This window comes from Erythrolamprus reginae, chromosome 6 (assembly GCF_031021105.1).
Source record: "Erythrolamprus reginae isolate rEryReg1 chromosome 6, rEryReg1.hap1, whole genome shotgun sequence".
NCBI classification, from domain to species: Eukaryota; Metazoa; Chordata; class Lepidosauria; order Squamata; family Dipsadidae; genus Erythrolamprus; species Erythrolamprus reginae.
Genome location: NC_091955.1, coordinates 55772014 through 55788797, shown reverse-complemented (window position 1 = coordinate 55788797; position 16784 = coordinate 55772014). Strand labels below are relative to the sequence as shown.

The 16784-nt window shown below is 40.7% G+C and overlaps 1 protein-coding gene across 6 annotated transcripts in view; it reads left to right on the top strand.

Moving 5' to 3' along the window:
* Positions 1 to 3499: 3499 nt before the first annotated feature.
* POC1B (POC1 centriolar protein B) overlaps positions 3500 to 16784 on the top strand; it is an 82930-nt gene continuing 69645 nt past the window's right edge. For 3 of the 6 annotated variants that reach the window (XM_070755801.1, XM_070755802.1, XM_070755800.1), the window contains exons 1-5: positions 3500 to 3832; positions 9254 to 9338; positions 12287 to 12458; positions 15148 to 15327; positions 16361 to 16468. In XM_070755801.1, the coding sequence (XP_070611902.1) occupies positions 3818 to 3832; positions 9254 to 9338; positions 12287 to 12458; positions 15148 to 15327; positions 16361 to 16468 (560 nt within the window). In that variant the 5' untranslated portion in view covers positions 3500 to 3817. Of the gene's footprint in view, positions 3833 to 9251; positions 9339 to 12264; positions 12459 to 15147; positions 15328 to 16360; positions 16469 to 16784 lie in introns of those variants that run through there. The other 3 variants (XM_070755805.1, XM_070755804.1, XM_070755803.1) reach the window with 3 other exon arrangements.

Below are 16784 nucleotides of genomic sequence, written 5' to 3'. Positions count from 1 at the left end.
GAGGTACCACTGTTTTTATAAATATTGTGTGGCATGTGAGCTTTGTGTTTTTTAACCATCAGTTCTAATAATATAGACTTCTCTGAAACTGAAAATGATCCAAATTAAGATAACAACAGATGTTGCACTTTATAAATACTGCCAGCAAGAGTATTTATTCTTATATAAAGAATTATAGATTTGGAAAATGTGGTGGAAAATGTTCAGTGTTGGAAAGATAATTACAGCACAACCCTGCATCACCACTATGTCTTCATTTTGTGTTCAATATCTGAATTATGAAAAGATAGATCGGTATCTTGAGTGGCCAAAATAGTTGTTTCCCTTTGGTTTTTCATGATTTTACTCTTATAGTAATAAAATAAAAATAAAAATTCTGCTTTGATAATTTCAAGTTTTGTTTCATTCTTCAAATAGTCTGTACCCTTGTTACTGTATATGTCCATGAGAAAACAAGGCCTCATCTTTCAATACTAACTCCATATGTGAACAAATTTCCTGTATGCATTCAGATCTATTTGTGAAAGTTTATTACTCTTTTATGACAAGTGACCTCCAACCTAAGTATATCAGAAACTCTCATTGTCTTCATTCAGGTTTGATTTCAAAGTTTCTTTTCCTAGTGGGTTGGGTTTCTTTACTTCTAGAGCCCAACTGCTCTTATTCCATTGTGAAATATTCTTGGCTTGATTATTCCCTATTTGATCTTCCTATTGTGGTGATTTTACCCGCCCATCTTCTCATTTTTGTCACTGGAGTCATTGAAGGTAGTGAGAACTAGCACTCCAACAAATGTAACTCTTTCAGGATGTGAAATTAAAGAATATTTCAGTGAAGTGAAAAGACAATGTGTGTAAAAAATATTCAGTCTCCATGGACACTGGAACAGATCCATAAATAATTCTCCAGCTTCAATTATTTTCATGATTCATTATGATGCTATTAAATACTGCTAAAGGCTATGTAAAAATATATGTTTTTTTAAATTTTGTAACGTTCTGGCCTGTTTACTGTTGATGTTATTGCTGTATTTATTAACACAAAAGTATGACAAAATCATTTGGGGACCATTATAAAATAGGGAGATAATGGAAAAGGGAAATAAAACATAAGTACAGGATAGAAATGTTTAATAGTTTGCATTTATTTAACAACCGTAAGATAAGGGACTAGCTTAGTATTGTGATTTGGAAAATACTGCATGACAATCTCCAGTGTACTATGCTATATTATGTTGCCTTTTGTTGCTACCCATTTGAGCTTGAACAGTTTAATTTGCTGCAGATGAAGCTGAGCATGTATGGTTTTAATACATTTAATGTATTTATGCTTTATTTACTGATGCTTTATAATAATAATAATAATAATAATAATAATAATAATAATAATAATTTATTAGACTTGTATACCGCCCCTCTCCAGAGTTTCGGGGCTTTATCTGTATCTGTACTTTATCTGTTCGTTGGGAATCTCCCAGAGTTAATATGGGTGGCTATAGAAATGTTTTAATCACCCCTTCAATTAATGCAACATTAGCCCTGGTACCTTTTAGATTTCAGTAAGCAATTAATGTCTGTGCAGTGTCTTAAATAAAAGGGCAATTCTGTCATGATTGCATCAAGCTTTAATTTTCATAGCCTGAAAAACTGTAGTTTTCTCCATAAAATTTTAATGCTTCCACTAACATAATAGAATGTTAATAATGTTTCATCCATGTTATGTTATTACTTTATATCAGAATAATTAATTTCTTACAGCTAAACAGCTGATATTTTTCAGGCAAGTTGTCTCTTCTCAATTTCTGCCTAATAGTTTTACAATATAAATTGTAGGGTGTCCTGCTTTGCTCACACAAATGTTGCACATGCATCAAACAACCAGTAAGTGCTTCTTTCACTATGTCAAAGCATCATAGTTGAGCTCAATGCAGCGGTGGGCTACGAGCCGGAACACTAAATTGCGCTCGCCGCTGCGGCTCGTAAGTTCTTGTGGGACCAGTGCAATTTTGCTGCTGCACCTGTGAAGGTAGCAAAATTGCACACAGAGCCGCAGGTAAAACCTCGCTGAAACACGGGCACAGTTTTGCTACCTTCACAGATGCAGCAGCAAAATCGCGCTAGTCCCGCAAGAATTTATGAGCTGCGGTGGCGAGCGCAATTTAGCATTCCGGCTTGTAGCCCATCACTGGCCCAGTGCCTTATTTCTTGCTTTCAAGTTATACAATCTAACCAGCCTGTTTTTTAACTGTAATTTTCAGGTTTTGTGATAGGTTTTTCTGCAAATGATACAAAGTAGACCATCAATCCTAGTAAGAAGTGGAGTTTATTTTGTTTAGCTGGTACTTTTTTAAGATATCCTGAATCAAGGCTTAAAGGAGAAAAATTCAATTACTGTACTCCCCCACGGTAATTTGCAGGTTTTATACCAAGTAATTCATCAATGCTAGTAAGGAGTGGAGTTTACTGTGGTTTTGGAGGTTCTTTCTTTTAGTTAGGCAGTTTGATTGGGCTATTGTTTACTTTTTGGTAACTGTTGGTCTATTAATCTTGGAGTTAATCTCCAAGATCAGCATTCATTGGGGTGTTGAATAGAATAGAATTCTTTATTGGTCAAGTGATTAGACACACAAGGAATTTGTCTTGGTGCAATAATTGTGCACATAAAAGAAAATATAGATTTGTCAAGAAACGTGCTGTACAACACTTAATGATTGTCATAGGGATCAAATAAGCAATGAAGAAACAAATATTAACAAAAATGTTAGGATACAAGCAACAAGTTACAGTCATGCAGTCCTAAGTGGGAGGAAATGAGTGATAGGGATGATGAGAAAAAACTAGTAGAAATAGTGCAGACTTAGTAAAAGGTTTGACAGTGTTGAGGGAATTATTTGTTTTAGTAGAATGATGGCGTTTGGGGAAAAACTATTCTTGTGCCTAGTTGTCTTGGTGTGCAGTGCAGCGGGAAGGGAACTGCCAAACAAGCTAACGGTAAGCTATGCTAGTACCGATGTTGCCTAGTTCGGTTAATGAAGTGTCTGCTAATAAACAACCAAACTCGGAGAGAACAAAGTTATGTTTGCTATCGTTTTCATTCTATGATTTGCAAGCTCTTGAGCAGGCTGAGAGAAATCAAGCCCTATCTCCTCAGCATGAAGAAATCCAGCGGTGATAGAAATTGTACTGGAGACCGCTAAAATATCCTAGGTTAGACTGGAAAGTCGAAAAAACATTGTGGAGGAGGACAGGGACAAACCACAATTCACAGTACTGTAACAACATTGGAATCCATGGACGCGCCACTTGAAGAAAGCGACTACTGGCTGTAGCAATATCCCTCCTGCCCAGTTTCAATTGGGGGAGGTGGGGGGGTGGATTACTCGAAGAGAAGAGTTCAATTTTAGCGTAGCTCCACCTTTCTGGGCGGAAACCCGGCCGCTTCTTCCACCAATCACTGGCGAGTTCTGCTGGGCACACGCGTGCGCTCGTCTCTAAGCAACGGGCCTAACTCTGACACCTCTTGCGGAAGGGCCGCCATTGAGGAGAGTCGAGCCCCGATGGCGTGGATGTCCGAGCTCGGCTTGGAAAGAGGCGCAAACCACTTTGTCTCCCTGCCGGCGCCTGCCTCGTTTTCGTTCTCCAACAGAGACGGCGAAGGATCATCCGTCTCCTTTCTAAGGCGTTCTCGCCGTTCTCCCGCGCAGGCGGAGAAATCGGGGCTCGACTGATCCGGCCTAGAGCGCGGGCGATTTGATGGGCTCTGGAAGCGGCGCAGGGAAGAAAGGCCCCTCCCTCCTCTCCTTTCGTCTGGAGTCCCGATGGCGTCCGCTCTGGTAGGGCCGGTCATTGGAGCGGGGTGGGTGGGTGGGTTTCTTCTCGTTTCGCAAGCAGTTCGCTTTTTGGTCACGTGTTCGGCCTGGACGATGGCTGGTAATTGACAGTTGTGCTTTCGGGGTGCCCTGAATGACAAACCGACCCACGAACTGCTTTCGTAGCTTTGGCCGGAGGGAAGAGGAACTTGGTTTTTCAGTTCAGTGTTTCCTGCGAATCCGGGATCCTTAATTGAATAAACCGCGACCTGGTCCCAGCATCTCTGAAAAAAACTTTGGGGGCAAAAGGGCTAAGTTTACCGATACACTGTGAAGGACTGAGGGGTTGGGGTTTTTTGTGATACGTACTTTTTAATAGAATAGAATAGAATTCTATATTGGTCAAGTGTGATTGGACACACAAGAAATTTTTCTTGGTGCATATGTTCTCAGTATACATAAAAGAAAATATAGATTTGTCAAGAAACATGTGGTCCAACACTTAATGATTATCATAGGGGTCAAGTAAGCAATGAAGAAACAATCAATATTAATAAAAATCTTAGGATATAAGCAACAAGTTGCAGTCACACAGTTCTAAGTGGGAAGAAATGGGTGATGGGAATGATGAGAAAAAACTATTAGAAATAGAAGTGCAGACTTAGTAAATAGTTTGACAGTGTTGAAGGAATTATTTGTTTAGTAAAGTGATGGTGTTTGGGGAAAAACTGTTCTTGTGTCTAGTTGTCTTGGTGTGTGAAGTGAGGGGAATTGCAATAGCGTTAGCAATAGCATTTAGACTTGTATACCACTTCACAACCCTCTCTAAGCAGTTTACAGAGAGTCAGCATATATTGCCCCCAACAATCTGGGTCCTCATTTTACCGATCTTGGAAGGATGGAAGGCTCAGTAAATCTTGAGCCTGGTGAGATTCAATCTGCCAAACTGCTGGCAGCTGGTGATCAGCAAAGTAGCTTGCAGTGGTGCTCTCTAGCCATGCCTCGCCAAGGCTCTAAAAAAGCAGCTTGGTTTGAAGACGCGACCAAACAGGAGCTGGGGGCTGTTTTATCTTCCTTTTAGTTGCCAGTCAATGGGCTGGGAAGCTAAAGGATTTTCAGTAGAAGAGAGAATATGTGTCCTTTTTGCTTGAACTGTGAAGTCTTTGGTGCTCTCTGACCCTGGTTTGTTTGGTTGCACTTGGCCTGAAGTCGGGCAGAGAAATGTCTGCAAGCAAACAGGCAAGCAAGCTGGAAAGCAACAGGGATTCCAAAGGATATCAAGTTTCGTTATTGGAATCTTAAAAACTGCAGAGATTACCAATAAAAAAATAGAAAAAAACACTGCCAAATCCTATTAACATAATTGTTAGGAAAACTTGTATAGCTGTGACCATAAAATTATGCAGATTTGGGGGGGGGGAGTATTAAATTTTATTTTTTTTGCTGTACAATAGAGGAAAAGCCACTGCAGAGAACAGGTTCTTTTTAAAATTTCCAATATCTCTATCACTCTTGCCACTTGTAATCAAAATAAGTCTTCTATGTTTCTATGAAATCAACAGCTGCAACTTTGTCTTCCCTCTCAACTGCCTTAGCTACCACAACAAAAGAAATAGTGCAATGGCTTCATGACAAATGCCTCCACTTGTTTCTTTTTCTTCTTTGGCACTTCCACATGTAGGGTGGGTCATACAGAATTGCACTCTACTCCCTTACCTCACTCATCTGTCTTCCTTGTGATGTTAGAGCTATGTTTACACAATCCATTTTTCTCTATCATCTGATGAAGAAGGAAAACAAATAGTACCTGCTTTTAAAAAGAAGCCATGTTTTATTTCCTGTTAATGCAGACAATGAAATTCACTTCTTTCTGTCTCTCCAGAGAGTGCAGAATAGAAATGTTGTATTCATAAATATCTGATCATTGATTGCTTTGTAGCCAAAATCCTTCCCAAAGATAAAAAGGCAATTCCATCCTTTTTTAAATAACCTGAGTAGTAAAAAAAATAAATCTTTTGATTAAAAGTGTTCAATTGCAGCCCCTCTCAATTTGTTGATGCCTCAAATGTTAATTTGTAGTTGTTTCATTTCAAATTCCATTATGTTGAGCTTTCCTCTTTCCATGCTCCTTACCTTCCATGCACTTACTATAATTCCATCTCTGTAGCTTTGGATTGTCTTTTCCTGCATGATAACATCAACAACTAGAAGGATGTCTAAAAGTCTTTAACCATATTTTTACACTATTAGTAAATTGAGGTAATCCTCAATTTACAACAGTTAGTTCAATGACAGTTTGAAACTACAACAGATTTATGATACTTGCAGCATCCCAATGGTCATGTGATCAAAACTCAGTGCCCTGGGATCACGTGATTATCTTTTGCAACCTTCTGACAAGCAAAGTCAATGGGGAAGCCAGATTCACTTAACAGCCATGTTATTAACTTAATTTAGTGATTCACTTAACAATGATAGCAAGAAAGATTGTAAAATGGGACAAAACTTATTTAACAAATATCTCCTTTAGCAAAATTTTTTGACTTAATTATAGTCATAAGTCAAGGACTACCTATACTATCTATAGCAGAGGTCCCCAACCGCCGGTCCGCGGACCGGCACCGGGCCGTTGGGGGTTTTCAGCCGGTCCGCGGCGCCAGGGCCCCCTCGGCCTTTCCGCACCACCAGCGGCGCTCCCCCCGCCAGCCAGCCAAGCCCCGCGCCCGCCGGAACCGGCTCCTCGCTCTCCCCCCGCCGCCCGCCGCATTTGCAGGAGGTGGGGAGGGTCGGGCGGCCCGCCAAGGCCAGGAGGGACGCCGCTGCCCCCCCTTCCCTCTCTCCGCCCGCCGCTGCGCCTCCTTGACGCCGAGAGGAAATGCCGGCAAAGGCTTTTCTCAGCGGAGGTCTTCAATGTCGGGGGCGCACGGGCGGTTGCACGCGCTCCCTATCTCCCTGCTAGCCCACTCGGAGTATTCAAAATAAGAAAAACCTTTGCCGGCGAAGGCTTTTCTTATTTTGAATATTCCGAGTAGGCTAGCAGGGAGATAGGGAGCGCGTGCAACCGCCTGTGCGCCCCCGACATTGAATATCACCTTCGCCGGCCCCACCTCTCCTGCAAACCCCCTTGCTGAGAGCCCGGGGCGAAAGTGCTCTCGCAAAGGTGAGGCGGGCAGGGCGTGCGCGCGTCACCGCTGAGAAGAACGGAGAACGAGAGTGAGTGATAGCAACAGACAGCAAGATAGAGAGAAAGTGAGAAAGAGAGAGTGAGAGAAAGGGGGGGAGAAAGAGATAGCAAGAGAGAGAACAAGAGAGAGAAAGAGCGTGAGAAAGAAAACAAGAAAGAGTGAGAGAGAGAGAAAGCAAAAGAGACAGAAAGAAAACAAGAGAGAGAAAGTGAGAAGAAGAGAGAGAAAGAGGGGGAGAGAGAAAGAAAGAGAGGGAGAGGGAGAAAGAGAGAGGGAGAGGGGGGAGAGATAGCAAGAGAGGGAGAGAGAGAAAGAGAGAGGGAAAGGGGGGAGAGATAGCAAGAGAGGGAGAGAGAGAAAGAGAGAGGGAAAGGGGAGAGAGGGGGGAGAGAAAGAGAGAGGGAGAGAGAGAGGAGATAAAGGAAGAGGAGAGAGAAAGGAAGAGAAAGAAAGAAAGAAAGAGGGATAGAAAGAGAGAGTGAGAGATGCTCAGTGAGCCTTTTTTGAAGTTGCCTTTCTTTCTTTCTTTCTTTCTTTCTTTCTTTCTCTTTCTTGCTTTCTTTCTTGCTCTTTTTCTTTCTCTCTTTTACCTTCCCTTCCTCTATTTCTTCTTTTCTTTCTCCTTCCTACCTTCTTCCCTTACTCTCCCCTTTCATAAGTTTCCTTGCTTCCTTCCTCTGTTCCTGTCCCTTCCCCCCTTCTTTCTTCCTTTCCTTCCTTCCTTTCCTCCCTCCATTTCTTGCTTTCCTTTTCCTTCCTCCCTTCTTTCCTCCCTCATTCCCTTCTTTCACTCCTTCCTCTCTTACTCTCCCCTTTCACACCTTTCCTTGCTTCCTTTGCACCCTTCTTCTGTTCCTGTCCCTTCCCTCTTTCCTTCCTTCCCACCCTCCGTCCATTCATTCACCCATTCCTCTCTTGATCGCCCCTTTTACGGCGCCGCTGACAGCTAGCTCCCCCCCCCCCCCCCACCGGGCCATGGAAAACTGGTCTAGCTTAAAGCCGGTCCCTGGTGCAAAAAAGGTTGGGGACCTCTGATCTATAGGACTACCTATATGAGCCGGGGTGGCGCAGTGGGTAGAGTGCGGTACTGCAGGCCATTAAAGCTAACTGCTAGATCAGCAGGTCAATGGTTCAAATCTCATCACCAGCTCAAGGTTGACTTAGCCTTCCATACTTCCAAGGTGGGTAAAATGAGGACCCAGATTGTGGGGGCAATATGCTGGGTCTGTTAAAATGCTATTGGTGACATGTTCTAAGCCGCCCTGAGTCTAAAGAGAAGGGTGGCATAAAAAATCAAACAAACAAACAAACAAATTAAATTATTAAATTAAAATAAATTAAAATAAAATAGATTAAAATAAATTAAAATAAAATCTCCAAAAAATCTTCAGCTATCCCTTAGTAAGGAATGCTGAGTGCCCTCTACGCTGTGGGATCCATTATCCTGCTCTATATTATTAATCGTTTATTTTCTATTCCATATTTTTATTCATATTCATTTCTATTCTATCTTGGTAAAATAAAGGAGTGGTTTACCCCTACCTTGTGGTGCACTGTATGAATGGATGCTTTTGCTATTGTCACTACAGTGATAATCTGTTTCCAATTTATTTCTATTTTGCTGCTGTGCAATATAAGTACCTGCTTGCTTTAATTGGGAAGCTGAATGACCTTTGTCCCCTAGGTGACCCTGCTGGGAATTATAATCCTTCCCATACACTCCCAGCACACAATAAAGACTTGAGGAGGTATGGAAAATAAAATATAGTAATACACAAGCATGTGATTCAATTGCTATCAAACTACGAGAGAATTCAGCTTCCTATATCTTTTCTCATCAGTGGGAGCATTGATAATAATACAGTATGATATATCTGAAAGAAATCCTTCCCGAACTTTGGGAAAATGAGAGATGCTAGGTATTTGTCCAACTTTTTACAGTGAATAAAAGCAGAAGATGCTAATTACTCATCTGGATTCTATTGGTCTCATTAAGTGGTATACTGTATAACAAAACAAAACAAATGAATTCTAGCATCTTCATGTACTACTCTGTGGCAACATATTATTGTATCAAATCAGTATTTAAATAATAGTTCTTGATCAAATTTGTTGAACTGCACATTTGACAAAAAGTGACCTTGGGCAGCATGCAACAGTTGAATAAAACAAATATAAAAACAGCAAATATCAAAATCCACATTAGAGTTAAATATTATAAAAACATATATACGTATTTGCATATATTTCTCTACTATAGGAAGATCCTGTTTTGATTCGTCATTTTAAAGGCCACAAAGATGCAGTCACTTGTGTTGCTTTCAGTCCAAATACTAAAATGCTAGGTAAGTCCACCTCAAGCATATCTGAAAATGTTAATTCTGTGATCTCATAGTGTTCTCTTTATAAATTTTAAAACACATGTAACTAAGCTACTTGCTGAACTCCACACTTTAAAACAATGATAACTCCAAGGCAAGAGATCCCAAAATGCTGCCACAGATGATGATTCTAATTTGTAAGTAGTATCCAGCTTTTTAAGTATTGAAGGTAGGCTTAATATAGTTAAATTGGTTATTGAATTAACCTGTTGAATTATATTAATGTTGCTTAACATAGTAGAATATCTTCTAAAATGAAAACAGTTATGGGAATGTATAGGTAGAACCTTACCTTCTAATGATATACAGTGATCCCTCGATTTGCGCGTTCTCGATTAGCGCGAAACGCTGCAACGCGGTTTTTCAAAAAATATTAATTAAAAAATAAGTCCGCGTTTTTTTTCCTACACCACGGTTTTTCCCGCCCGATGACGTCATACTGATTGCTGATTGGCCAAAATCTCGACCAATCGTTGCAAACGCAAAAAAAAGCTTTGCAACTGTTGGAACTTGCCATTGCCATTGCTGCCAGCGCTGCCCTGTGGGTAGCGGCGAGGAGCCCGGAAAAATCACCATTGCATTGCCAGCCTCCGAACTTGCGTCGCTCCACCTTCTGCGCATGTGCGGCCATGGAACAAAGGGCGCGCATGCGCAGATGGTGTTTTTACTTCCGCATCCAGTATAACGCGGAAATCGGTTAGCGCGGGAGGTCTTGGAACGTAACCCCCGCGCTAACCGAGGGATCACTGTAGTTGTCAATACAATTAAAGGGATATAACAGGTAGGCTTTGGGACAGATGTATAGCTTTTCCACAAGTAGTAAATGTTATTTTCCTTTAAACATTTGTTCATGTCTGATTCTCAGAGACTGCTTGGACAAGTCCCTGCTATTTTCTAGGTTTTTAAAGGTGGTTTGCCATTACTGCCTTCCTAGGACTAATCATCTAGCTGGACTTGTGCCAAAGACCAGACAAGATCTCATGATTTCCCCTTTTCTATTTATTAAGATATAATTATTTTATTAGAATAATTATAAGGATATAATAATGCTTCCTAAAGTTTTTCTCATAATAATAATACATCATAAACATGACATTCAGATGCCCACTCAGATGTTATTTGCCAATATAAATTCAGCAGGACAGATGATTATATTATTTCTGTTTTCACTATTTGTTCTATTTCTTTTAAGTTACCATATTTTGGGAGTATAAGTCCCACCGTAGATTTGGGGGAGGAAAATGTCCACCGGGTATTCATCTGACTAGGCCTTAGTCTAGTCAATACATTAGTTTACTGGTTTTGAGCATGTGTGCTTGCTTTTAATCCCCTGGTTGGGGATAAAAAACAGTTTCTAAAACACTTCTCTCTCTCTTCAGAGGGAAACAATGAGAAAATCAGGCAAAGGGAAGATCGCTTCACTAGCAAAGCACAAAGATTGCTTCATTTGTTAGCACCTCGTTAGTGCTGAAAAAAGTTTAGTAAAAGCTACATTCAGGGTATAAGACTCACCCAAATTTTCAGCTTCTAATGGGGGGATGATGCGTTTTATACTCCAAAAAATACAGTATAAATAATACTGTAGTCCTAGTCCTTGTTTAATTATTCTGGTTGTGACAGGGGTTCCATCATTTAAGCGAATGGTTATTAGGCAAAATGTCATGTGACCCAAATGTTTAGCAATGGCAGTTACTGTAATCCTAGTTGCAGCAGAATGGGACATTTAGGCATGGATCCTTGGCTGTGCCTCTTTCGCCCCGCAGCCTCAGCCCATTTACAGCCACCTTTCCTCCTCCACGGCCAATAGGCTCCCGGCCTCTCACCCCGGCTCTTCATCCCCACCCATTCGCTCAAACACCATTTGACTTTGGCTGCATGGGACAAATAGTCTCCAGCCAATCGGGTGGTAGGCAGAAGCTATGGTGCTGCGGGAACAGCGTGCAATGCAAGATTTTTTTAAAAAAAAATACTACAGCTGCTCTGAAAAATTTGTCACCAGGACCAGAGGGTGGGGGAATGGTGGTGAGAGTAGCAGCCACTAGGGTCATGGGAGGGGAAAGACTTGCAAGAGTATAATGGGGGAAATAGGACAGGAGGGAGGGTCCTCAAGAGGCCTTCACAAAGACACCTTGGGTCGCAACTCAGTCAGCTTCAACGAAATGGGAGAAGGAGTAAGGCCAGGGTGGTTTTTGGCATTCTGGAGGGGAGATTGCGAGTTTACACAGGCAAACGGTAAGGCTGGTGCTGCTTCTGGCATGGGAGGGTGGGGGCTGGAAGCGGTTGCACAGACCCAGGTCCAACAGTGAGCCCCATTATTCATGGAGAATGACCAGGGGAGAGCCCGCAGAGGAGGAAAGCTGGCTGTAAATGAGCTGAGGAAGGTGGCCGAGGGTGAAGGAGGCATGGGCAAGTATCCATATCTTAACGTTCTAAACCCAGTAGCACTCATTAAATAAAGACGTCTGCTTCTCCTTACCTGCTACACATATCTCCTATCCCCATTCTTAATTATTTCCCCCATCTCTTACCTTTTGGCCATCCTGCACTCACAGTCTATCCCTGCAACTCCCCTGATGGCTCCAGTCACTTTTGTTATCTTCCCCTTGCAACTGATAAGGTGTCCCCAGCAGAAATAGCTGGTGGCCCTTTGTGAGGCCTTATAACTAATAACTAAATATATTGTGTACACTAAAATTAATAACAAAATCAAAAGCATTATATATAATGGAAGGAGTTTATGCCCTATAAATAATGTGGGATGTTTCTATGCAAGATCGTTTAAGAATCTAGTAGTTTCAGGCAATAGAATCAGTTCTCAATCTGGGAATAGGTAGACTAAATAGAAAAATAACAATTATTGTGCTACATCAGTTCACTTTTTCTTTTATAGCTTAAAAATTCCTTCTTTGCAGCTACCTCTTCTCTGGACAGGTTTCTCATGATGTGGAATTTGAGGCCAAATACAAAAGCCTTCAGATTTGTGGGTCATTTAGAAGCCGTAAATAGTGTACAGTTTTCACCAGATGGATACCTGTTGGCATCTGCTTCTGATGACCGAACCGCCAGACTATGGATTCCTTGCATGTAAGTAGCATTGATTTCATTTATTGTATTTTTCGGTTTATAAGATGCACTGGTGTATAAGGTGCACTTAGATTATAGAGGAGGTGTTCTGTCGGGCTCTCTGGTAGACTCCTCCCAAAAATTCACAGGTACAAATTTCAGACACACACACGTTTGAAAATTCAAAACAATGTTCTTTATAATGAAAATTCACTTAAACTAAGCCCTCTTGTGGTATAGCAAAGAGCACTCGTCTCCAAACAAACTGGTAATTTGTACAAGTCCCTTATCAGTTCTGTGATACTTAGCTTGCAGCTGTGAGGCAATTCACAGTCCTTCTTTCACAAAGTGAAACACACTTTGCTCTGGTTTAGTTTCAAAGCAGGGAAAAATCAGCACACAAAAAGTCAAAGTCAGTAAAGCAGTCAGAAAACACAACGATCAGATAATCCTCCACAATGGCCAAACCCACAGGCTGCTATTTATAGCAGCCTCACTAATTACCACAGCCCCACCCAACCACAGGTGGCCTCATTTTCTTTGATAATAATCTCTCAGTTGTTGTTGCCTATGCATCGCTCTCCGCATGCGTGGCTGTATCATTAACTCTTGTTCTGAATCCAAGGAGGAGCTAGATAATTGATCTCCTTCTGAGCTGTTTGCCACACTCTCCTCCTCCCTGTCACTCATGTCTTCTTGGTCAGAGGAGCCTTCATCAGCAGATTCCAGCAGGGGCAAAACAGGCCTGCGGCATGTGGATGTCTCCCCCACATCCACAGTCCTTGGGGCAGGAGCTGGGCCAGAGCTAACCACAACAGTAGGAAAACAAGGAAAAAAGTATTCTGAACCAAATGGTGCAATATTATATTGTTTAATAAAATACTAGTGTAGCAGAATACTTTTTACAACTATGTATGCTGTTTAAAACCATGTACACTTTTTAAAACGGTGTATATTTTTTAAAACCATGTACACTTTTTACAAACTTTAAACTTGACAGCTTCAGGACTTATGGACTTCAACTCCCAGAATTCCTCCTTCAATCATGCTACCTTAGGAATGGGAGTTGAAGTCCACAAGCCTTAAACTTTCCAGGTTTGAAGACCCTTACACTCCTTACCCAAAATCAGGGTTTTTCAAACTTGACAGCTTCAAGACTTGTGGACTTCAACTCCCAGAATTCCTCTTTCAGCCACAAGCCTTAAACTTGCCAGATTTGAAGACCCTTGCACTCCTAACTCAGGGGTATTCCAACTTGGAAGTTGGTCTTCAAACCTGTCAGGCAGCTTGCTTCAGGCAGGGTAAGCGGTGGCGGCTCCTCAGATAAAGGCTTCTTCCAGCGATGGCCAGCAGCGGCTTTTCTGAGCGGTCAGCAGCGGCGATAGCGGGTTTCCTGTTTTATAAGCCGGTGGTGGTGGGATGCAAGTGTGTGGGGAGGGCAACTGAGATGGCTCTCATTGCAAATGCCACGCTTCTCTCTTCGGCAGCCGGGAGGGGGAAGGAAAGGTGGGCACTCTCAATCTCTACACACGAGACAAACCTACCAAGGGAGAGAGGCTCCCATGCGATGGAGGACAGAAGCTCAGCTTTCCCCCATGCCGTGAAACTTGGCAGGCATGGGGGAAAGCCGAGCTTCTGTCCATTTTATGTAAATTTTATAGCTGTCCATTTTATGTAAATTTCTGGATCAAGAAGTGATAAAATATCATCTGTTAGCCCCATAAATCAAAATTTATGAGGCTTTAGTGCAGGGGAACTTGTTTAATGTTTGTGGGGTGAGGATTTTAGCAGATAAAATAACAAAAATCCCATGGCCCAGACTTGTATTTTTTTAAATTTTGAGGCCATTTTTTCAATATAGTCAATGCTGGCAATACACATTTAAAAAATACATATACATGCCTCATATTGCCAGCATTTGGCAGCATATTTGGAAAAGAGTCTCTAAAAATTACAAAGAAATTATTGAGGGTCATAAATTGTATACTATGGAATAACAAATGAGTACTTTAACCTTTGTTAAAAGAGAGGACATAGAGGTAATACTCCCTTAATGACCAAAATTACAAAAGACTCTTAAAAAGCTACTTACAACCCATCTCAAAGTTAAGGCTGCCATACTCCCCCTTCTCTGTAGTCATATGATCTCATTTTGGATTCTTGGCAGCTGGCTCGCATTTACAACCAATTGTAATATCCTGCAGTCACATGACTGATTTGTAATTATTTTTGCTGTTCTTTTGCAGGAAATGGCAAAAAAAAAACCGTTAGGTATGCTGGATTTGCTTAACAATCACATGATTCAGTTAGTGACTACACTGACTCATTTTACAACCATTGTAGAAATGGTCCTAAAATGTAATCCATTCACATGGTGCCTTGGCTTACAACAACAGTTACTTATAACTTAAATTCTGTGCACCATTGTGATTGTTTGTTCAAATGTTTTTAGCAATAGCATTTTTTAGGTCATGCCTAGGCTTTTTTCTCATCTTAAAACAATAGAAAAAAACCACTAGTATTATTAATTACATTATTTGTAAAAGACTTCCATGATTGTTCACAGAAGTATACCATATCAGATATCAAATGAAAGTCTTTCATTTGGGAATGCATCACTTTAAACTAGATAGATTGGGGCTGGAGTCCATATTATTTTAAACTCTTATGATTAGTTTCTGCTAAAACATTTTTTTTAATTTCTTTATAGCCATGGCGAATCCACATCATTGAAGGGCCATACTGCCCCAGTCCGCAGTGTGAACTTCTCAAATGACAGTCAGTTTCTAGTCACCGCATCTAATGATAAGTCAGTGAAAGTGTGGAGCATTCACAGCCAACTTCTTTTGTATTCTTTATCCCAGCATACACACTGGGTACGTTGTGCAAAGTAAGTTTTGTAATTCATTACCTTCCTAAAGATAATTGCTTTTCTCAATGACCTCAAAATATGTAGTAAAGATATGGGTGCAGCATCCCTTCTGAAGCTAATAGGATTGAACCTATAGAAAGGGCTCTTTCGGAGATTGTCTGGGAGTCCTGTAATCAGTATCCTGAATTCTAACACGGGAAAAAAGTTGGATGCAAACTCACAAATAGTTATGTTCTTTTACTTGTCATTTATTGAATATCTGAAGTTACTCCAAAATAGGTTTGTTTGTTTATTACATAGATGTATATGGCCACCCTTATAAATTTAAAACATATTATTAAAAACAGTAAACAATAAAAACAATAAAAACACAACAATGAGAATATTACACATAATACAGTCAATATGCATACTTCCTGTTACCAGGGGATCCCCAGGCTTGTTAAAGCCAACCAGGCTTTAACCTAAAAGGCCATGAGAGTTGGAGCTCACCTAATCTCAGGTGGGATGATGTTGTAGAGCATGAGAAATTCTTGCCTCCTAGATCCTGTCAGGTGGAACTCTTGTAATTGGGATCTGTCGCATGTTGGATGTGATCAGACAGAGAGATGTAATCAGGAAGAGGGAATCCCTCAGATAAGCTTGCTACATGCTAGGCTTTAAAAATCAAAACAAGCACTTTGAATTCGACCCTGAAGCAGACTGGTAAACAGTGTAGCTCACAAAACAGAATGTGTGTCTTAAGGCATAATTATGCATGCCAATTCATTTTGCACCAGCTGCAGCTTCCAGATAATCTTCAAGGGAGGCTACATGTAGAGCGCATTACATTACAGTCTAAATGAGAGTTGACTAGAGCATGAGTATTTTATACTTATGACCTCTAGCTATTTTTAGCATAGTCATAAATGGTAGTTGGATTAACCAGTTGAATGTGAACTCCTGGATGCTTATATACTTTAATATCACCAATTTTATAACTGTAGATCATTTAAATATTATTTTAAATATGTGGGTCTTTACCCCTCCCTTTATTTTTTCCCCTTTCTAGATATTCACCAGATGGAAGATTAATAGTGTCTTGCAGTGAAGATAAAACTGTTAAAATCTGGGATATAAGAAACAAGATATGTATTAATAATATAATAGATTATGATGGGTATGTCATATTCATTTAAGAGCAAAGGAAATATTTTATTATAATTGATTAGCAGGGATTGATTATGTTAAAATTCTGTTGTGACTAAAATAACCTGAACTAATGGGTCCTTTTATTTTGATTATCTTAAGGCTACCTTGTTACTCAATTTCTCCAATTTGTGATCAGGACTTCCTGTAAATACCATGCAATAACAATTCCTTCTTGTTTATCAAATATCCCAACTGCCTTTGATTCAGAGGTGTGCTACGACTCGGAACGCTAAATTGCGCTCGCTGCTGCGGCTCGTAAGTTCTTGCAGAGCCAACACGATTTT